The sequence below is a fragment of the Salmo salar genome, chromosome 07 (assembly GCF_965601325.2).
Source record: "Salmo salar chromosome 07, fSalSal1, whole genome shotgun sequence".
Taxonomy (NCBI): Eukaryota; Metazoa; Chordata; class Actinopteri; order Salmoniformes; family Salmonidae; genus Salmo; species Salmo salar.
Genome location: NC_138297.1, coordinates 45,405,001 through 45,427,500, shown reverse-complemented (window position 1 = coordinate 45,427,500; position 22,500 = coordinate 45,405,001). Strand labels below are relative to the sequence as shown.

At 46.2% G+C, this 22,500-nt stretch overlaps 1 protein-coding gene across 12 annotated transcripts in view; it reads right to left on the bottom strand.

Annotated features, from left to right (window-relative positions):
- Positions 1-22,500, bottom strand: part of LOC106609328 (transcription factor SOX-5) — a 326,155-nt gene that overhangs the window by 70,599 nt on the left and 233,056 nt on the right. For all 12 annotated transcript variants that reach the window (XM_045721992.2, XM_014208018.3, XM_014208021.3 and 9 more), the window contains 2 exons: positions 22,296-22,497; positions 14,372-14,579 (listed from right to left, as the gene is read on the bottom strand). In XM_045721992.2, coding sequence (XP_045577948.1) covers positions 14,372-14,579; positions 22,296-22,496 — 409 coding nt within the window. In that variant the 5' untranslated portion in view covers position 22,497. The remainder of the gene's footprint in view (positions 1-14,371; positions 14,580-22,295; positions 22,498-22,500) is intronic.

Sequence of the window (22,500 nt, the reverse complement as noted above, 5' to 3'; positions counted from 1 at the left end):
CACACACACACACACACACACACACACACACACACACACACACACACACACACACACACACACACACTTCCAATCCACTACTGTAATGGAAGATGACACTTCCAATCTGTCTTGTGGCAATAGCCTCTCTTCACCCCCCCTGTCTCTCTCCTGTTCTCCGACCCAGGACTGACTGACTGACTGTCACAGCCCCGGGACTACCTCAGGCACACACATCACTTCTTCATGACATCACTTTAACGTGACAACAAAAGAATACAATGTGTTTTTGGGAGCCGGGGACCGGGCCGATGCATTAAGCCACAGACAAAAGGATAGACACATGTTCACTGACACACAGGGAGCATAAAGTCCTAAAACACACACACACACACACACACACACACACACACACACACACACACACACACACACACACACACACACACACACACACACACACACACACACACACACACACACACACACACACTAGCAATTGCTCTGTGTTAATGTGTCAGTCTGTCACTGCGAGCCTAGCTGTTAAAGAAGCGAGACAGACATACAGCCCGGGCTGCTTTACTGAACTGTTGTGTTTTTACATCCTGTCTGTGTCTGATGTCTGAATACTGTTATTACTAATGCTATCATCACGCTGGCCTGCGTTCACTGTATGACTGACACTCACCATACTTAATCATTTTTCACTGTTTGTTTGGTATTCAATGATGTCTCTTTTCATAGACGTTTGAGGGTTGTTGACACATATAGACATGCCATGCATCAACACACACACTCTTTCTTTCTCTCTCTCTCTCTCTCTCTCTCTCTCTCTCTCTCTCTCTCTCTCTCTCTCCACCCCCCTCTCTCTTTCCCTCTCTCATTGTGTGGTCTTGTGCAGTCTGTGTGTCTCCGGCTGTTTCATCCGTGTGCCGAGAGCGTTTAAAATGCTTAAGAATAGTCCTTATTGTCCGGTTGAGCCGCTCTAAGTCACGGAGGGCCATGTGAGAGCCATTACGCGATTGTTAACAGCAACGCTTAAATAGCGGCGGAATGTTCTGGGAGCCCTAGTGTGTCCTGCAGGGAGAAACGGTCACTGATGACTGGGAGCTTATTGTTCACATACATGTGCTTCTGAAACCTCTCTCTCTCTCTCTCTCTCTCTCTCTCTCTCTCTCTCTCTCTCTCTCTCTCTCTTTCCTGGAAGAGTTCAGTTCACATGCTTTGATTAGTTGACAGGATGTCAATGTCAATAACATTAGAGTAATGTTGTTCAATATTACATTTGCTTCAGTTAGCCAGCTGTGGACGTTGGACAGCGGGACAGTGGCCTGCATGAACACAAAACGTCTTCTTCTCTAAACATATTTTTTTTGTTTGTTATCTGTCTGACCGGACTCGACAGAGAGCTCTGTGGTTCCTTTGTGTCCTAATTGTCTTAATTGTGTTCGGGTGATCTGAGCTGAGCGGTACAGTACAGCGAGTTGCCTTAACGAGGTTAAGAGGTTAAACAAGGAGGAATGCAGTTCGGAGATCTGGATCAAAACATACTGGATCTGTTCTTCTGAGGCAGCCACACAGAGACATGTGCACTCACGGACGCACACGCACACACACACACTCACACAGACAGACAGAGGGATAAAACACAATAGGAGTGAAGTGATTATCTATATCTGGTGCAGAGAGTCCAATATGAGCTAAAAAGACTCATTCAGCAGCTCTGTACACACACAGGCACAAAGTCCTTGGTCTAGCATCACAAGACTGTCTAACAAAGAGACAAACACTTTACTGAACACATGTTTTTAGATTGTGCAAGCCCTCCCCTTTGTTCTCCTCTTCCCTCGGTGATAGGAGAGAGAGCGAGAGAGAAAGAGAGCAATCAGAGGAATTATAAAATAAATACACAGAGGAAAGAGGAGAGGAGAGGAGAGGTATGAGAGTGGAGAACAGAGGAGAGGAGAGGAGAGGAGAGGAGAGGAGAGGAGAGGAGAGGAGAGGAGAGGAGAGGAGAGGAGAGGAGAGAGAGAGGAGAGGAGAGGAGAGGAGAGGAGAGGAGAGGAGAGGAGAGGAGAGGAGAGGAGAGGAGAGGAGAGGAGAGGAGAGGAGAGTGGAGAACAGAGGAGAGTGGAGAACAGAGGAGAAAGGAGAGGAGAGCAGAGGAGAGGAGAGGAGAGGAGAGGAGAGGAGAGGAGAGGAGAGGAGAGGAGAGGAGAGGAGAGGAGAGGAGAGGGAGAGGAGAGGAGAGGAGAGGAGAGGAGAGGAGAGGAGAGGAGAGGAGAGGAGAGGAGAGGATATTAGAGTGGATAACAGAGGAGAGAGGAGAACAGAGGAGAACAGAGGAGAGGAGAGGAGAGGAGACCCAGTATTCTCTCCCCACCCAGGAAAAGTAGTAAAACCAGTATGTATACACAGAGAGGCCCGATGTGTGTCAATTGTAATGTATTTTGTCTGTAATGTCTTTTTCGTTATGTGTCGAACCCCAGTAAGACTAGTTGTCGCCATTGGTGTCAAATCAAATTCCCACACACACCCTCACCCAATAAATCACACACACTTAAACATACATTCCTACACACTTGGCCCCTCAGCCTCTGAAGATCATATGCCAGTGTGTGAGAAGTCCACCCACATCTAAGAAGCCTTAAAGAGAGGTGCTATTACATCCAACCTAGTAATCATACTCTCACAAATAATCAACATTTTACACACAATAACAAATAGTCATTTTCTATAATAAACCCTGGGTGGCGTGGAGGGTGGCTGACATGAGGGAGGGTGTGAGAGTATGGAGAGGAATCAGGTGTATGAGGGAGAGAGAGGACACATACACACAGAGAGAGAGAGAGAAAGAGAGCGAGGGATAGAAAGAGAGGGATAGAGAGAGCGGAAGGGAGAGGGAGAGAGAGATAGAGAGGTAGAGCGTGAGAGAGAGAGAGAGAGAGAGAGAGTAAGAGAGAGAGAGAGAGAGAGAGAGAGAGAGAGAGAGAGCGAAAGAGAGAAAGAGAGAAAGTGAGAGAGAGAGAAAGAGAGAAAGAGAGAGAGAGAGAGGTAGAGTGAGAGAGAGAGAATAAGAGAGAGAGAGAGAGAGAGAGAGAGGGATAGAGAGAGAGGGATAGAGAGAGCAGAAGGGAGAGGGAGAGGGAGAGAGAGATAGAGAGAGAGGTAGAGCGAGAGAGAGAGAGAGAGAGAGTAGAGAGAGAGAGAGAGAGCGAGAGAGAGAGAGAGAGAGAGAGAGAGAGAGAGAGAGAGAGAGAGAGAGAGAGGGACGAGAGGAGCTAGTAGGAGAGGAGCAACACTTTCACATTTAAGCGCCTAATTGAGTTGTCTTGCCACGGTAGAAGAGGAATGTAGCAGTGACATCGTCACGGCTGTGTTTTCTCACAGCACTCACACATATGTGTGTACTTGTATGTGTGTATGTGTGTGTGTGTGTGTGTGTGTGTGTGTGTGTGTGTGTGTGCGCGTGCGCATGCGTTTGCGTGACAGGAGGGTGAGAGGGAAGGAGAGAAAGAGGGAGAAAGAAGGGAGAAGAAAGAAGGGGAGGGGTAAAAGTGAAGAGGTTGAAAAAGTTCCACGTCTGACTGTTCCTCTGAATACTGGCTGCTGGGGACATAGACATAGAGGCTTGTATATTCATACCATTAGACCCATTAACGAAACGGAAATGATTTAAACACACACTCATATTCTATTGCGCTGTATCCCGTACATGTCATTTCCAAACTCATTGATACCTGTATTACAGACAGGAAGAGAGGTGCAGGAGAGAAATTGCTTTGTTTACATGACAATAGGCTAGGAAGAGACAGAGAGAGAATCAGTGTGTGTACGCGTGTGTGTGTGTGTACGTGTGTGGGTGTGGGTGTGTGTGTGTGCGTGTGCCTGCCTTCCTGTGTGTGTGTGTGTGTGTGTGTGTGTGTGTGTGTGTGTGTGTGTGTGTGTGTGTGTGTGTGTGTGTGTGTGTAGCACCAAAGAAAACTGGCAGCCGGTGACAGCTCCAGCCCAAAATGACTAGCATCTGGAGGTGACAGTTGTTCTAACAGCTGAGCTGACAGGATTAATCCAAATGCACTGAAATCAAAAGTGGAGAACACCTGTTCACTGTTCCTGGGCTCTAGGGGGGAGGCAGGGGGGGGGGGGGGGGGGGTGTTGGAGAGGGGTAAGGCTCTATGCCAGAATTAGAGTCTCACCACTTTTTAATTCCTTGGAGCAGAGAGAAGAGGAGTAAAGATGAGGTAGGGTGGGAGGCATAGGGGGGAGGGACGATAAGGGGGGAGGAGAGGGGAAACGGAGGAGGGATTTGAGATTGAGGCACAGGAGTGAGGGAGGGCATTGGGGAGTATGGGAGAGAGAAAGGGAGGTTGAAAGAGAAAGGAGAGATGACGGACTAAGGGAGAAAAGGCTAGGGGGAGAGCAAAGAGGGAGGGGCGGGAGAGAGAAGGGGAGTACCTCAGGGAAAAAAACTGAAGAGAGAAGGGGGACAATAAAGGAGGAGGTGTGTGTGTGTGGGGTATTTCTTGCGGGGGCAGAGCAGGGGAATGAGAGGGGTGGTCTCCGGCCTCTGCGGCGGTGGCAGGCGCTGCCTGGCTTGTCTGAGAACATCTGGCTCAAATCACAGTTCCTTCACTAGTGGAGCTAAGGTCCTGACCCCTCAGGCTGCTTCACAGACACACCACTTCATCTAATACACCCCCCCATGCCGACCCCTCAGCTCCCACCAGGCAGGACAAGGTTAATCAATATAGTCTCTCTGGGTTCAAAGAGACAACTGACTGACTGGCTGAGCAACAGAGAGACACACTGTCAGACAGAACCCCAGCCTTATATACTGCTCAGTACAGAGAAACACACCATTCCTCATATAGATCTGTGTCAGACACATCTAAATCACATGCAGCAGGTCGGGAGGGAAAACCTTAGAGCTTTTATAGCTGTAAAAGTCTGTTATTTACGTGAGGCTAGTCTACACTTTGTTTGGGACAGTTGTTTTTATGGAGACAATCAATATCCTTTGAAAGCTTACGTGAAAGCTCCTTGCGTGTGTGTGTGTGTGTGCGTGCGTGTGTGTGTGTGTGTGTGTGTGACTGTCTGTCTGTCTGTGTGAAAGCGGAAGGGAGGGGGGTTGAGGAGGGAGTGATTATGCTGATTGCTGGCATGTGTAGGGTGGTTAGTGAACCTTCAGAGTGGTGCATCGTGGGAGAACGGTTGGTGTTAGTTCCAGGTTAGTAAATAATATAATGACGGTATTTACCCTGGTTTTACCCCGTCCACACATACGTATATGATGTTAAACATACATCTCATGCTCTAACCCAGAGCTTATATCCCTTTCAGATACATATCCAGCTTCAAATCTAGGCTAGCTATAGTGTGCATAGGCTCAGGCCACGTGGCCTGAATGTGAAGTACGTTCGTAAACAGATTGTGCCATTTGATCAGAGGCCTATGTGGATTAGTGCAAATGAGGCATATTTTTCTTCTGTCAAGGGCCCCACGTATAGAGACACACGGGCAGTTAAAACCTCTAAGCTACATGCTTACGTACCAGTGTAGAGACATGCAAATTGCCAGAGGCAAAGGCCTAAAGTAGATACAACGACAGAACTAACACACTCACAGTGCGTCGATCAAGAGGAGCAGTATTATTTATTGAGTATTGATTCTTTGCTTATGTTTTACCTATGGCTGCCTTTACTTATTAAAATATCTGCATCAGAGTTCCACCCGTATCACGTTTCAGGTAACAAGCCGTATTTGTGTGTGCAGCACGAATTCAGTCTTTCATTCATATGTGCGACAAGTCGAGCACTTCATTGGATAGTACAGTGACCCGGTAATGCAAAAGTTTCAAAAAGCTCTTTGTCTGTGTGAGCTAATGTTGATGTGTTCAACGTTACGAACCGGGAATATAATCAACTTTTTCATTTTTGTATCGGTGGCTACAAAGGTTTTTAAATGCTTCAATGTTGCATATTCATGAGATATTACATTCCATTATTTAGCGTTAACGTCCAAATGTCCGCATTTACTCAAACTAACATTAGTATGTTAATAGATACGGTTGTCGTCTGAAGATTTGCATACGGATTATACTACCCTAGAATATAAAAGGTTTGGATATTTTATCTAAATTTGAACATCCCAGAAAAGAATACAAAAATATATATATGTGTTTGTGTGAATGTGTTTGTACTGTGTGTGTGTGTGTATGTATGTGCATGTGTGTGTGTGTGAGTGTGTAATGTGTATGTAATGTGTGTGTGCGTGCGCACGTTCATTACATTTACTAACTTTCAATACAAAGTTAGAAAAGCTCCAACGTTGAGGGAATAGCCCCTGTTTTCATCCATATAGTTAACTTAACATAATGTCACATCCCATTGACAAACGCTTCTATATTATACACACATTCCTCTGCCATCCGTAAAGAACACGTCCGTGCAGATGGTCCGTGGTAATGTATGGATTGTTGAGCTATAGCGCCGTTCTAGAACACAGAGCACACTGCCTGTCTGCCACTTCACGGAACATTCCAAGATTCCATTTCATGAATCTCAATGACATTGGCTCTACACTGGACCTTTGGAGCTGTCTCACAGAGACTCTGAGAGGTCTGGGCTCTGACTAGATGACAGGGCTATGGAACAGAACAGAACAGAACAGTCACTCTCGGCTTGGCATTAGCAGCGCGTTCACAATGCTCCGGCTATGAAAACCCTGTCTGATTCATGAACTCCGGGCTTTTGTGGCCTTCCTAATGGCACGCCGGGAGGGCCACAACACAACGCTACGCACACGCAGCAACACAAAGACAGCCGGCCCAGCTTTTCCCATCCAGGGTTGTTCACTAGGAACAGAAAGGCCACGGGACCGCTCTATAAGCCCCTTTTATAAGCCATGTAGAGCACAATAGCTAGGGCACCGCTTTTCCCATCCACACACATACTATTCACTTCTTAATATCGCTCATCTGGGCTGAGAGAAAACATTTAAAGGGGAGGGTTTACTTTCCATTGATTGTCTTGTGCAAGCCTGGGGTAGAGAATACAAAGTGAAAAGCAGACGAAAACAATTCGATAAAAAGTGACTTGAATGTGCCTTTCATAGGAAGGAACAATGGCCGCCTCACAATAGGCCTCAGGTTCTTCTCAAGTCTTCCAGCCTGGTTCTCATGCCACAAAGAAAATAGATTGACTTGAGTTCGGTCGCTGGAATACAATAAATATCTGTCCATGTTCGCCTTGGTAAAAGAGAGAGAGACTTGTGCTTTCCTCCAGTTCCAGGAAGAATTCTTAACACGAGTGTCAGAATGAGATGAAGGAACAAGGAACGGGTTGGGCTGTCTGAACAACGTGATGCTGTTGATGAACTGCTATGGTGGTGTGAACACTTAGAACAGTTTTACAAAACACAACATTAACCCTGTTTCTTTTCTCTCCTCCTCTCCTCCCTTCCTTCTGTTCTCTCCTCCCTCTCCTCTCTCCTCCTCTCCTCCCTTCCTTCTGTTGTCTCCTCCCTCTCCTCTCCTCCCTCCCTTCTGTTCTCTCCCTCTACTCTCTCCTCCTCTCCTCTCTCCTCCTCTCCTCCCTTCCTTCTGTTGTCTCCTCCCTCTCCTCTCTCCTCCTCTCCTCCCTCCCTTCTGTTCTCTCCCTCTCCTCTCTCCTCCCTCTCCTCTCTCCTCCTCTCCTCCCTTCCTTCTCTAACTGGAGATGTAGAGACATTTCTCTCTCTTTACAGGGTCGAAAAACGGTATTTTCAACCTCTCCTCCTTCACTGTTTCACTCCTTCGTTTTTCCCACAGCAAAAGGGGGATCATCATGAACAATGCAACAATCTGCACTTAATGCTAATTTATACAACTAACTAATTACTACCAACTGGTGGAAATCACATATGGAGGTTCCCTCTCTCCCACGCTAGGGCTGTGAACTCAACGGTGTGTGTGCGTGTGTACATGCATGAGTGTGTGTGTGCAAGCGTGCATGCGTGCGTATGTGTGTGTGTGTGTGTGTGTCTATTGGACACTTTGAGACAGCAGAGGGGCCTGTGGAGGATTAGCTAGCCCAGGGGATTGACAGACAGATAAAGAGAGAGAGAGAGAGAGAGAGAGAGAGAGAGAGAGAGAGAGAGAGAGAGAGAGAGAGAGAGAGAGAGAGAGAGAGAGAGAGAGAGCAAGCGAGAGAGAGAGAGAGAGAGAGAGAGAGAGAGAGAGAGAGAGAGAGAGAGAGCAGAGAGAGAGAGAGAGAGAGCAAGAGAGAGAGAGAGAGAGAGAGAGAGAGAGAGCAAGAGAGAGAGAGAGAGCAAGAGAGAGAGAGAGAGAGAGCAAGAGAGAGAGAGAGAGAGAGCAGAGAGAGAGAGAGAGAGAGAGAGAGAGAGAGAGAGAGAGAGAGAGAGAGAGAGAGAGAGAGAGAGAGAGAGAGAGAGAGAGAGAGAGAGAGAGTCTGCTGGGCTCCCTCAAGTTCTCAAGGCCCCTTTCTTTCTTTCATTTTCTTTTCTATCTCCTCCTTTCTTGTTCTCTTCTTCTTCATCGGGGAATGTATCCGCCCTTCCTATTGTCAGCCATTCAAGTGTATGGATGCGTGAGTGAAGCTCCTACCAGTGTGTGCTAGTGTGGCACAATAGACCTGGCTAAGTGCTGTGCTATAAAATGCCCCACTGCCTCTAAAAGCGAGCTGGAGTTTTTTTGTTCATCGCCGTGAAAATAAATGTGCTCTGTGATATACGTTAGTGATTGACATTTCAGGTATGGAGACACATGCTGCCAGAGGAGAGCCTTCTACGGGTGTGTGTGTGTGTGTGTGTGTGTTTCGGGTGTCTGCGTATGTACGTGTGTTTGTGCGCGCATAAGTCACAGCCCCCTCGGCAGTAAAAACAGCCCATACCCCCTGACCCCTAGCTCTGTCTACAACCCCACAGATCATAACGCTGTCATTACACCTGACCTGGGACCTGCCCTTAAGACATCCTGGATGGCCTGAACCCAGAGCAGCACCATGAGAGAGGCTCCTTACTTCCTCTCTGAATAGTGTTGTTGCATCATCTGACTACAGCTTTACAGTCAACATGTATAACACAGCTTACATAGACAACAGTAGAGATGTATAGCCTAGCAGCCTATTCAAACTACCAGTCAAATATTATATTAGTCAATATCAAGCATTCAAAGAGAGGCAAAGGGGGACCAGAGTGGCCCTGACCATGAATTCACCCTGAGCATGACTCAGAGAGGGACAGGAAAGGCAGAAAGACAGAGAGGGAACGAGAGAAGCAGAGTGAGTTTCCAGGGCAGAGGGAGAGAGGGGGGAGAAAGAAGCAGAGTGAGAGAGGGGGGGAGAGAGGAGAGAGAGAGGAAGGGAGAGAGAGGGTGATTGAGAGGAAAGGGGACAGAGAGAGGGAGGGAGACAAAGAGGAAGGGGGAGAGAGGGGGACTGAGAGTGAGAGAGAGTGGGAGACAGAGAGGAAGGGGGACAGGTGAGAGAGAGGGAGACAGAGAGGAAGGGAGAGAGAGGGGGAGTGCGTGGACCGAGGAGGACTGGTGAGTTGCCAGGGCAGAGGCAGTATCACTCTAGGGGCTGAGATGAACATCTGTGCCCCAAATACTGCAGCTAGTTTCCTCTATGATCTGGTTCTATCTCGCTTGTATTCTCACTCGCTATACAACAGTGGTGTGTGTGCTACCTAATCGAGGTGTGTGTTACTATAGGTTAAACTTACAGCCCAGTAGAGGCAGGGGAGGGTTAACTTCAGCCAACAGTGAAGTGCCTGTCCCTGGCTCCCTGTGTGTGTGTCTATCCAGCCGCAGTGCTGTCCCTCCTAAGCCCAGACCTGGCCCTCCTCTCACCCCTGCACCCCCCACCCCCCCGTGCTGCTCTCTGATCTGCTCTCATTATTAGTCCTAATCACACACACATTCACTCCAGCACGGAATCACACACTCACACACACACACACACACACACACACACACACACACACACACACACACACACGATCCCCCATCAACTCCTCTTCACACACTTCCAACTCTCTACTCAACATCTGACACAATTTAAAACCAGCATTACCACGCAGCCGTGTGTGTCTCGGGGGTAACAGGTAGGCAGTATAGGTAGACAGAAGAGGAATGTGTTGTGTGTGAGCGCGGTGTAACATCACAAAGTCGATAAGGGAGCTCTATGGCTGGTCATTTATTAAAGGCCAACAGCGCTACTCCTGCTTGGGTACTCTCTGGCAGTGGCTCAGCCAGCTGGGCTGCTCAGTGCTCTCACACACACACACACACACACACACACACACAGAGACACAGGGGAGACGAGGCAGTCTGTACTGACCCAGTATCTTACACACACACCAGCGTGTCTTTGTACCACGCCACATTTATCTAGCCACTAAGTAGAGCAGCACTGGTTACACTGATAAAAACTATGTCTTTGTAACTTCTGCCTCAACCCTGGACCAGTGTGTGTGTGTGTGTGTGTGTGTGTGTGTGTGTGTGTGTGTGTGTGTGTGTGTGTGTGTGTGTGTGTGTGTGTGTGTGTGTGTGTGTGTGTGTGTGTGTGTGCGTGCCCGTGTGCGTGCGTGCCCGTGCGTGCGTGTGTGTGTGTGCGTGCCGAGACACTGGTTTTACATAAGGCGAGTGTCTAAGAGAACATGGCTAGTGTCTAGCTCAAGGCCTGGTTATATAAAGCCTCTCGCTCTCTCCTCTTCTCTTTTCCCCTTTCTAGTCCTGTTTTTAGGGTGTTTATTGTTTTCTGACCAATTTCATCTCTTTAGTCCTTCTCTCACATCCCTTTCTTCACAGCACATGTGCCTATACCGGGGTGAGTGTGTGGGTGAGGGGTGCACTAACATGTGTTTGTTTGCAAGCCTGTGTGTGTGTGTGTACGTGCGCCCGTGTGTGTGTGTGTGTGTGTGTGTTGTGTGTGTGTGTGTGTGTGTGTGTGTGTGTGTGTGGTGTGTGTGTGTGTGTGTGTGTGTGTGTGTGTGTGTGTGTGTGTGTGTGTGTGTGTGTGTGTGTGTGTGCCATTGATCCAGCTGGAGGCAGGCAGTGTGTGAAAGGGGGACTGCAGCAGTATTAATACAGGCCTTTCATAATGATTAAAGCCTTCATTAATGTTTCATCCCAACCTGCCGTTTGCTGCTAATGGGCTTTGTGGAGAACACAACAAAACAATGGCGCAGAGAGAGAGAAAGAAAGAAAGAAGAGAGAGAGAGAGAGGACGGAGAAGGATGGAATGGATTTTTATATAGTAGGGTCTCTCTTTCTCTCTCTCTGTCTCCACCCTCACTCTTCATCTCCCCCCCTTTTCTTTCCTCCCCTCTTTATGCCTTTCTGTTCTGTCTGTTTTGTGTGTGTGTGTGTGTGTGTGTCTGCTCTCAAGGCGCTGAGGCCCTTTGTTAGGGTGTTTCATTTTAACGGCAACGGTCGGGGAGATAATGGCACTACCCATTCTGATGTGGTACTGTAGCCCTGCTAATGGAGAGTGTGAAGCTACCGCTACTGCTCTCCAAATGTGTGTGTGTGTGTGTGTGTGTGTGTGTGTGTGTTGTGGTGTGTGTGTGTGTGTGTGTGTGTGTGTGTGTGTGTGTGTGTGTGTGTGTGTGTGTGTGTGTGTGTCTCGTTCTGTATCTGTACTGCCTGACTCACAGATATTATTGTTGTTATACTATGGCCAGATCACGGAGTGAGTCCTCTTGTACAATAAACCCAATCCAATAACAGAACTCAAAAAGGTTGGCATATCCCGCACCGTCTAGCCTAAAGCACACTTCTCCCAATCTCTCCAGACAACCCTGTTTATTGCGGGGACTTTTCCCACCAAACTCAAAAGAAACCTTTTGAAAAAAACTCCAGATACCAACTGGAACAACCGTAGAGCTGAATGTAGGCCAACTATAACTGGCAAAACCATAAGTCTCTGGGACTCACCACAAGCGTGAAAACACACATGCCCCCAGCACTGTTTTCTCACTTGTTGGGCCCTCTGTGAAGTGAGAACTGGACTGTGGGGCTCAATGCAGAGCCCAAAACGGCCACAGGTAGAATAGTGTATTATTTCAAGGGAAGAGGAAAATAACTCCAGTATATTACGGGACTTTGAAGCAGAAATTGGAAAATAAACATATGTCCTAATAATGAGCCACAGCCACATATGAAGAAATGCTTGGAGCAAATGACTTTGTACAGGGCCTGTTACACTGACTGGCCTACACACACCTCCATGCAGTGTGGCGGTCTGTTATATGTACTATAAATAACCTGTAGTGTACACACACACCCGCATGCACACACTGCTGGCTTTCTTGTCCTGGCCTCGGCCTGTTGGACTTAGGGATCAACTGTAAAATAGTTGTGTGGCATACACAAGAGTCTGAGCAAAGTCAAGGTGTCCACACACGCAGCAGCAGCTGGATACACCCACCCACCCACACACCCACCCACACACACACATAGACATATTTCCACTAAAAAGCCTCTTTAAGGATCTCTACAGATCGGTGGGTCCCATCCTCGGGACGGTTGAGATAATGTGCACTTATGCGATTAGCATGAGGTTGCAAGTAACAAGAATATTTCCCAGGACATACATATATCTGATATTGTCAGAAAGCTTAAATTCTTGTTAATCTAACTGCACTGTCCAATTTACAGTAGCTATTACAGTGAAAGAATACCATGCTATTGTTTGAGGAGAGTGCACAATTATGAACTTGAAAAGTTATTAATTAATAAACCAATTAGGCACATTTGGGTAGTCGTGATACAACATTTTTAACAGAAATGCAATTGTTCATTGGATGAGTCTAAAACTTTGCACATACACTGCTGCCATCTAAGGGCCAAAATCTAAATTGCGCCTGGACTGGAATAATACATTATGGCCTTTCTCTTGCATTTCAAATATGATGGTACAAAAGAAATACAAAAAAACAGTTGGTTTTTTCTTTGTATTATTTTTTACCAGATCTAATGTGTTATATTCTCCTACATTCATTTCACATTTCCACAAACTTCAAAGTGTTTCCTTTCAAATGGTATCAAGAATATGCATATATTTGCTTCAGGTCCTGAGCTACATGCAGTCAGATTTGATTATGTCATTTTAGACGAAAATTGAAAGAAAGAACACACACGAAAGCACACAGAGAGATCACCTGCTACTAAAGGCTAAAGTGAGAGTGTGTGTGTGTGTGTGTATGTGTGTGTGAGAGAGAGAGAGAGAGAGAGAGAGAGAGAGAGACAGACAGACAGGACACAGAGAGAGAGAGAGAGAGAGAGAGAGGGAGAGAGAGAGAGAGAGAGAGAGAGAGAGAGAGAGAGAGAGAGAGAGAGAGAGACAGACAGACAGACAGGACAGAGAGAGAGAGAGAGAGAGAGAGAGAGAGAGAGAGAGAGAGAGAGAGAGAGAGAGAGAGAGAGAGAGGAGAGAGGAGGAGAGAGAGAGCAGTAAAAGGCTGATGGTCCCTGTACTATCAGCTTGTAATGAATATGCAAAGTGGTTGTTAGACAATGGCTCTGGACAGCTGATGCTGTCTGCCATCAAACAAAGGGCTGACTCTCTCTGTCACACACACACACACACCAACCCACACACACACCCACACACACACACACCCATACACATACAGAAACACAGACACACACACACCCTGTCGCCAGGCAGTTACAAAATGTGTTCGTTAGCATGGAGCAAGCGAGGGAGGGAGACCTGGCACTATCACCTGCTACTAAAGGGTAAAGTGAGAGAGAAAACAAAAGAGAGAGTAAGAGAGAGAAACATAGAGAGAGCGAGAGTGAAAGAGAGAAAGATAGATAGTGAGAGAGAGATAAAGAGAGAAAGATAGATAGTGAGAGAGATAAAGTGGGGAAAGATAGATAGTGAGAGAGAGATAAAGAGAGAAAGATAGATAGTGAGAGAGATAAAGAGAGAAAGAGAGATAGTGAGAGAGAGATAAAGAGAGAAAGATAGATAGTGAGAGAGAGAGAGAGAGAGAGAGCGATAGAGACAGAGAGAGAAAGAAAGTGATAGGGCATGTGTGTGTGTGTGTGTGTGTGTGTGTGTGTGTGTGTGTGTGTGTGTGTGTGTGTGTGTGTGTGTGTGTGTGTGTGTGTGTGTGTGTATATTAATATTTTGGAACTTTTGTAAGTGTAATGTTTACTGTACATTTTTATTGTTTATTTCACTAACTGTTTATTATCTATTTCACTTGCTTTGGCAATGCAAACATATGTTTCCCATGCCAATAAGGCCCTTGAATTGAAATTGAGCGAGAGAGAGAGAGAGAGAGAGAGAGTGTGATAGAGAGCGATAGAGAGTGATAGAGAGTGATAGGGAGAAAAGAGAAAGCGATACAGAGCAGTACATCTTTGTACATGGTGACTGACCTTCTGGTTCGTTTTTGATGAGCTCCTCCATTTTCCTCTGTTTCAGTGTGTCCACCACGTCAGCCAGGCTGCCCTTACGTCTCTCTGGGGTCCCCAGCGCTGCGGCCCCTGAACCCCCCTCCTCCACCTGCTGCTTACTGCCTGGAGAGGTAGAGGAGTTGTGCTGGGGGTAAGGACTCAGAGACCAACCCTTACTGCCATCCTGGTCCTGCAGAGAGAGAGAGAGAGAGAGAGAGAGAGAGAGAGAGAGAGAGAGAGAGAGAGAGAGAGGAGAGAGAACTTGTATTAAAGGCCCAGTGCATTCAAAAACATGATTTTCTTATGTATATTTCCACACTATGAGGTTGGAATAATACAATTATGATATGCCCTTTCAGTGTAAGAGCTTTTTTGGTGGGATGGAGTTTTGGCCTGCTGACATCACCAGGCGGTTAATTAGTTAATAGACCAATAAGAAATATAGTTCCAAACCTCTCTGCCAATAACAGCTAGTTTTCTGTTTCCCCCTCCCCACTCAGGCCACTCCCAGACAGTCCTAGCAAAATTCTTGCTTGAGAAGTTCTTTGCTTACAAGCTATTTTTGTTTCTTTTTGACCATTTTAATTGAAATCATTCACACTAAGGTACTTAATTGTTCCCCCGAAATGATTTGATATTGAGATAAAAATGTCTGAGTTGGACCTTTAATAATATTCCATGAATTAGAGTTTGAATTCAGCTTATTGCTGATGTTTGTGGCAAAACCAGTATCTCAAACTCACTCACAGAACAGCCACAGAGAGGAAGAGAGAAGATTGAGAGAAAGGGGAGAAGTAGAGAAGTATAGGGGATGAGGAAAGGAGAAGAGAGAAGAGAGAGAAAGGGAAGAGAGTAGGAAGAAAGGAAATCCAGACGAGATTAAAACGTAAAACTCAAGAGATCCGTATGGAGGAGAGGAAGACTACAGTAACTGGCATCCTCCCTCTCATTATCCCTCCTTCTCTCCTTCGTTTTAGCTGGCTGTGCTACACTTTCATCGGTGGCCAGCCATCTTAAGTTAGGGCACTCACTCTCTGTTGGATCCTAAGGAATCTGCATGCCACTGACTTGGAGGTGGTTAACAGAGGAGAGACATAAAACAGAAATGATTTCACTCAGGCTGTTGGGAGAGATCTAGTGTTATGTCTTTCAAAGACTAAATCGTTTCACTTTGAAAGAGATCCAGTAAGCATTCCCACTAGTCCAAATGTCTCACTTGCAAGTTTTCTTCGTGAAAGTGCTTATTTGTGACAATAAACTTAAGTTGCATCGCCAAAATGGACAGAAAACGTACACGCGACAACCAGAAACAGTACGTTTTACATCAAAGAACATCCTGGAATCATAACCTTTGCTATACCAACTCCACTGTCCTGGCAAGAGATTTGGCGGGGTCTCAACTAAATGAACTGTGACAATGTGGTGGCGACCTTGTCATGATCAGCTTTGTGTCTGCACGCACACTTCAGCTGCCAACTTTAACAAGCACACACACACTTACACTACATCACACTGCACGCACGGACACACACACACCCTCAACGCAACCCACTAAAACAGGTGGGATGAGATAATAGGAACAGATTAGTCAAAGATTAACCCTGATTTACAGATGGACGATTGACCTTGTCTGCAAATACCTGACTTGTTTTGTAATTAAACTTTACAAAAGATCTCCCTGCTCTGGTTTTCTCCAGAGAGAAGTTTAGATGCTTAGGGCAGTGTGTGTCTGTGTGTGATGAGTGTGTGAGTTGTTTGTGTGGCAGACAATGAGCTTATCCCAAGGAAAGGACAGAGGACTGGGAATGCTTGGGCCTAACTCACACCTTTAGGAGGTACGCCGGTGTTTTACACTCCCAAGCGGCACAGCGGTCGAAGGGCACTGCATCGCAGTGCTAATGGCGTCACTACAGACCCTGGTTCGATTCCAGGCTGTATCACAACCGGCCGTGATCCCATAGGGCGTCGTCCGGGTTAGAGTTTGACCGGCGTAGGCCGTCATTGTAAATAAGAATTTGTTATTAACTGACTTGCCTAGTTAAATAAAGGTTAAAGAAAAGCAAACACGCATGCACACACACGTACCCTGATATCGGTATCACTTTGTAAATGTTATCTCTACATGCCTGTGAGCTTTTATTGAGCAGATGAGGTGCTAATACTGAACTTGTTTCCTGATAGAGGTACAGTAGTTTCCTTATTAATATCGCTGCCATCTACTGTAACTGTCTACTATGAACTGTACCATCCACACCAGATCATTTCTCAGTCTGAAGTCAGTTGGTTTCACCTTGTAATATTAATACGCCGTTCATTGTCAACCGAACCGGCACCTTGCAGCAGAGAGACGAGCAAAGTCCAGAAGGGAACAGATTCTCACCTGGGGAAAGTGCTGTCACTTTCCCCGACTCCTCCTAGAGACTGTATACATGTACACTCACTCACACCACTCCCAGAGAGGAAGTCAACACATTCAATAATTCACTCACAAATGGGTTTTAGGGACGTGAATGAACGCTAGTGGATAGCCAAAGCAAATAAAGTGAAATTCAATAGGTGAGACATGTCACCAGGTTCCTTGGTCACGGTAAAGTATAATAGTGGCAGTTCTGTGTTTTTGTCTCATGATCTCCACGTTTCTAATGAGGTGGCCAACTAGTCTGCTGATCACTGAAGGCTACAGAACTGTTAATGCTCCTTTCCTCTTTCTCTCTCTCTCTTCTATCTCTCGTTCCCCACTACGGCCCTCTCTCTCTCGCTCTCTCGCTCTCTCAATTCAATTTCAATTCAATGGGCTTTATTTGCATGGGAAACATATGTTTACATTGCCAAAGGAAGTGAAATAGATTAATAAACAAAAGTGAAATAAACAATCAAAAAATTAACAGTAATTAATTAGAGACATTTCAAATGTCATATTATGACTGCAGTATATAGTGTTGTAACGATGGGCAAATAGTTCAAGTACAAAAAAGGAAAATAAATAAACATAAATATGGGTTGTTTTTACAATGGTGTTTGTTCTCTCTCTCTCGGCGCTCTCTCTCTCGGCTGACACTGGAGCATGCTTACTGTGTGTTGGTAAACCGTCGGGGGGGGGGGGGGGGGGGGGGGGGGGCGTCAGGGGGGTTCTGTGTGCAGTGGACGAGGGGGGGGGGGGGGGGCGTCAGGGGGGGTCCTGTGTGCAGTGGACGAGGGGGGGGGGGGGGGCTTGGTTTGAACTTTTTAGTACTGTTACAATGATGTGATAACACAGTCTCTCCATCCTTCCCTCCTAGGATAAGGGAAGTCACATGAGAACCTTATTGATGAGACCAGAAACAGCCAAAGGGGGAGAGAAGAGAGAGAGAGAGAGAGGCTGAAAGAGAGAGGAAGAAATAAAAAGAAAGAGAGAGAGAGAGAGAGAGAGAGAGAGAGAGAGAGAGAGAGAGAGAGAGAGAGAGAGGGGAGAATGGCAGAGGTTTTCCATCGGTTGTGACTGGATCTGCCCACATTAGTGAAGCATGGCATCTCCACCAGCCCTGTCACACCTGTCACATCCCATTTATTTAATCCACTGCATACATAGCAAAAGCAGCACTCTTTATTTCTAGAAAAGATGTCTTGAAAAGAAAAAAGCAACAGAAAAGAGAGCGAGATGGAGGGATGGTGGAGTATGCGCGGATCTCTTTTCCTCCCTTCCTCCCAAATCTGCACACGTCATCTTGAGACGGCCACAATGAGGGTCATTTCTTAATCAGAGAGAATTAATACAACATGAATCCTCCTCAAAGTCGGCTACATTTTGACTGTCATCCACATAGCAGCAATTGAAATGGCTAATTTAATTCTCCCTCCATATTATAATCCACACGCCGTGCAACATATTTACTCATGCTATTCAAGTAGCCCTGCAGAAGATTACAACAAACGGCAAGTCCAACTCAGGAATCAGCCTGACAACCTATCATACAGAGACCTGATTGTATTTGTGTGTTTGTGTGTGTGTGTGTGTGTGTGTGTGTGTGTGTGTGTGTGTGTGTGTGTGTGTGTGTGTGTGTGTGTGTGTGTGTGTGTGTGTGTGTGTGTGTGTGTGTGTGTGTGTGTGTGCACACGCTAGAGAGAGAGCATGATTTTTTATAATATAAATGTATTTATGAATACTGTAAATGTTAGTCTCTGTCTTTAAAGAAGAGAATGCATATTTGTCTGTGTCTGTGTGTGTCTATGTGAGTATGCATGTCTGTGTATGCTTGGGTGGTGTTTAAGTATGTTTGTGTGAGTGCCAGTATGTTTGTAGCATGCGCCAGTGAGTGTGAGTCTATGTATTTGATGTGGCAGGCTGACAGTGTGGGTGGTTCTGCTGCCTTTAGTTTGCAGATGTCAATTCTCTTCCCGAACGGCTGTAACAAAGTGAAACTGCGCCTCTCTCCTTCTCTCCCTCTCCTTCTCGCTCTCCTTCTCTCTCTCCGTTCTTTATCCCTTTAGTGCCTCTGCATGGGAACAGAATTAAACAACTTTTGTCTTCTTAAGCTCATCTGTGAGGAGAGGCAGATTTAAACACACTTAACTCTTGCCAAAAAAAATGCAAAATGCAATATTTTCCATCCGCCAGCACAGATGCTCATGTTCCCTCTCTCTTTTTATTCCTCCGTCTTCCTCTTCCCTCCTTCATTCTCTCCATTGCCCTCCAGGAGAAACCTACCCATTTACCTTAGAGGGTCTCTGTTTCTTTCTTTTCCTCTCTCTGTTTCCGTCCCTCTCTCTCTCTGTCCCTCTGTCTTTCCCTTTCCCTCTATCTTTCTCTCTCTGGGTACATCAGAGTACACACACCCCTCCACCCTGTGTGGGTTTGAAGCAGAACAGAGCAACACTAACAGTAGCAATTGAGGGGGTGCAATTCTCTGCCATGTCTCCAAGTTGGGAAGGTGTATGTGTTTAATGTGTGGTGCCGTGGTGTCGACAATTAAGGCATGGCCAATCTGGCAGTGGGAGTCACAGGAGGCACCTGAAGCACACACACACACGCACACGCGCACACACACACACGCACACGCGCACACACACACACACACACACACACACACACACACACACACACACACACACACACACACACACACACACAGGCTAGAGGGATGTAAGTGCTCGCTCCTGGAGGTGACACTGACACCTACTCTCTGGTCTTAAGCCAGCGCTGCCACACACACACACACACCACACACACACACACACACACACACACACACACACACACACACACACACACACACACACACACCACACACACACACCACACACACACACACACACACACACACACTGCTCAAACAATCCCAATCCCTTTAGCGCGGGGCTAAACACACACCTCGTCTGCTCTCTGCCTCTGAGCCTGCTGTGGCATCCACACACACCGGTTGGCCTACTGACAGCCTAACCCTACCCCCCACTCCTTACCCCACCTCCCATCTTATCTCAGCTTGGAGGACAAATACTCACATAACCTATAAAGACCATCCCATCCACACACTGTAGTAAAAACAGGTTCTTATTTCATCTAATAATGTATATTTTACAATTTCACAATAATAATTATAACTTTAAAAAAACATTATATTAAAATGCAATAATAATTATAATACTCCTATGATCTATTTTGTTTTTAAATCATTGCACAAAATGGTTGAGATATTCCAGTTAAATTTACCTAAACAGAAATGCGCAGCTTTATTTTGTATATTTTAAATAACAGTTTATTAAATCAATGCATGCCAATATTTTTAAGAGGCCCTTAATTGTCTACAAGCAAGCATGTGTTTATTCATTATGACAGCACTGGCAGGAGAAACTAAGTGTGACCACTGCGTTTGGTTTAAGTGCTTGGTGTGCTGCTTCAAATCTGTCAAAATTCATACGAAAAAAAATCGAATCGGAGGCAGGCGGCGCCTGGAGAATTTGGACCTGAAATAAGCAGATGAATATTGTTGTTGTTGCTGTTTTTTTGTTTCTTGAGCGCGCGGCAGGACCTTATTAAACGGACAAAAGGTACAGTAATTAATACCTATCCATTACTACCTGTCTGTGAAATCCTTCCCACGCTAACACAATTCAACTGTTTGATTAGGCTACTAACTGTACAACTCAGGGGAAGAAGTGGAGAAAGAAAGAAAGGATAAATGCGCACCTTCATTTACTTCTACAAACACACACGAGGGAAAAAAAAGTTGTCGTTTTTTTAACTGCACCTCCTCTCCTCTCCTCTCAACTCGGAGTGACAGCTTGGAGAGATGAAGAGGTCAGTGTGTTGGGGAGCGCGCCTCGCTGCCGTGTTAATTTACCATGACAAGATAAAGCGCGGTAATCTCCTGGCGGATGCTGCCTCTACAGCCGCCACCACCCGGGGACGAGCGCAGTCCATTTCCTCTCCCATATCACTTTATACAATTGCCGTGACAAAGCCCCTCCGAGGCGCGCGGTGTAAAGCTCTCTCTCTCTCAACTCTTCTGCCAGTCAGCGCAGAGCGGATTGAGAGGGTAAAGCCGTAGCAAAACTTAACATCTTACAAATGCCAAGCCTTGCCGTTTGCGCTAAATCCACCCTGTCCAGGAGACGGCTCGGTCGCGCTTTAATAATCCACATCAAATATTATGCGGGCGCACCCCTCCTTCTTCTCTTTTTTACTGTTTCTGGTGTCAGTCAACCAAATGGCTCAAGTCGCATCTCATGTATAGTGGAATTTATAGTGTTGAAAAACGTACGGAATTGGGGGATTATATTTGTAGCATAGGCCTAAGTAATAATAATAATAATAATAATAATAATAATAATAATACAAGGAAATATAATTATACTTGAATTATTCATTAATACGTGATTCATCACACTTAAAACAATAATCATTACTAAACGTTTTCACATTTCAAACCATTGCCCGATCTAATGTCTCAGTTTAAAAATACCTCCCACTATTATCTGAACATTACAGAGGTTATAACCTGTAGTCTCCCAAACATCAGGTCCAATACCTAGTGTCAACAGCATGCCATGACAACCTCTATCTTCCTGGTGGGGGAGAAAGGAAAGAGGACTTTGGTTTACAGTCAGTGACTGTTGTCTGACAGGAAGCAGAGTCCAGTCTGATGTGCAATCAGCAGGTTCATTACAGAATTAGCTTACCATTATGGTCCTTAAGCACCCTTTCATTGTTTTACAGCCAGAGTCATCTCACAACATTTACTGTGTGGTGGTTTTATCAGCAGTACAGGGGAAAGGCCTGAAGACAATGTGCTGCTGCTAGCTAGCTGCTCTTCAGGTGTGGCTCAGCGTGAGGCTAACGTGAGGGAAACTATGAGGGTTACTGAGGCTACACGCACACGCACACGCACACACACACACACACACCTATATAGTATACATACAACACATCACACACACCAACCTATACATCCCAATGATTATATGCATTTACTGTCACCACACACAGTCACCCTTTTCCCAGCAGAACATGACTCACTGACATGGCTCACACTGACAGTCACACATGTACCACGTCTCCATGCCTCGCCGTCTCCATGCCTCGTTACAGCACAGACACGGGCTTTCACACTAAAACAAAAAGGAAACGCGATTCACACCATAAGACCACTCTCGAGCATCTTTTGTGTCCAGTTTTCCCCCAATACTATTTCCTCTGTTGGAAGTATGTGTTACTTCAAAACCGGACGCCATAACTACAACTCTCTGTAATTACAGTCCAATGAAGGATAAATGAGGAAACTGATCCTAGACCTGTCCTTAAGTGCCAACTACCACCTCGATAGTGTGGCAGGATTTAAAACTCCAGACGACCAATAAGAAGAGTCGAAACAAAGCCAAGTAGCCAATAAGAGCAGTTATATGATAGGAAGACAACGAGGGGCTGTTTTACCATGGCACTGTGCAGGGTGGGGGGGCTGTCCAGGGGGCGGGGCGAGCGGGGGGACACCTTGCTGCAGTAGGGAGTCAGGGGGAGGTGCATGACAGCCTGTCCATCATCTCTCTCTTCCTCTTCCAGTCTCTGTCTGCTGGTTGCCATGACTACCTCTCCATCTGTCCCCCCATATGGAGAGATTGGTCGCTTGGAAGACATCCTG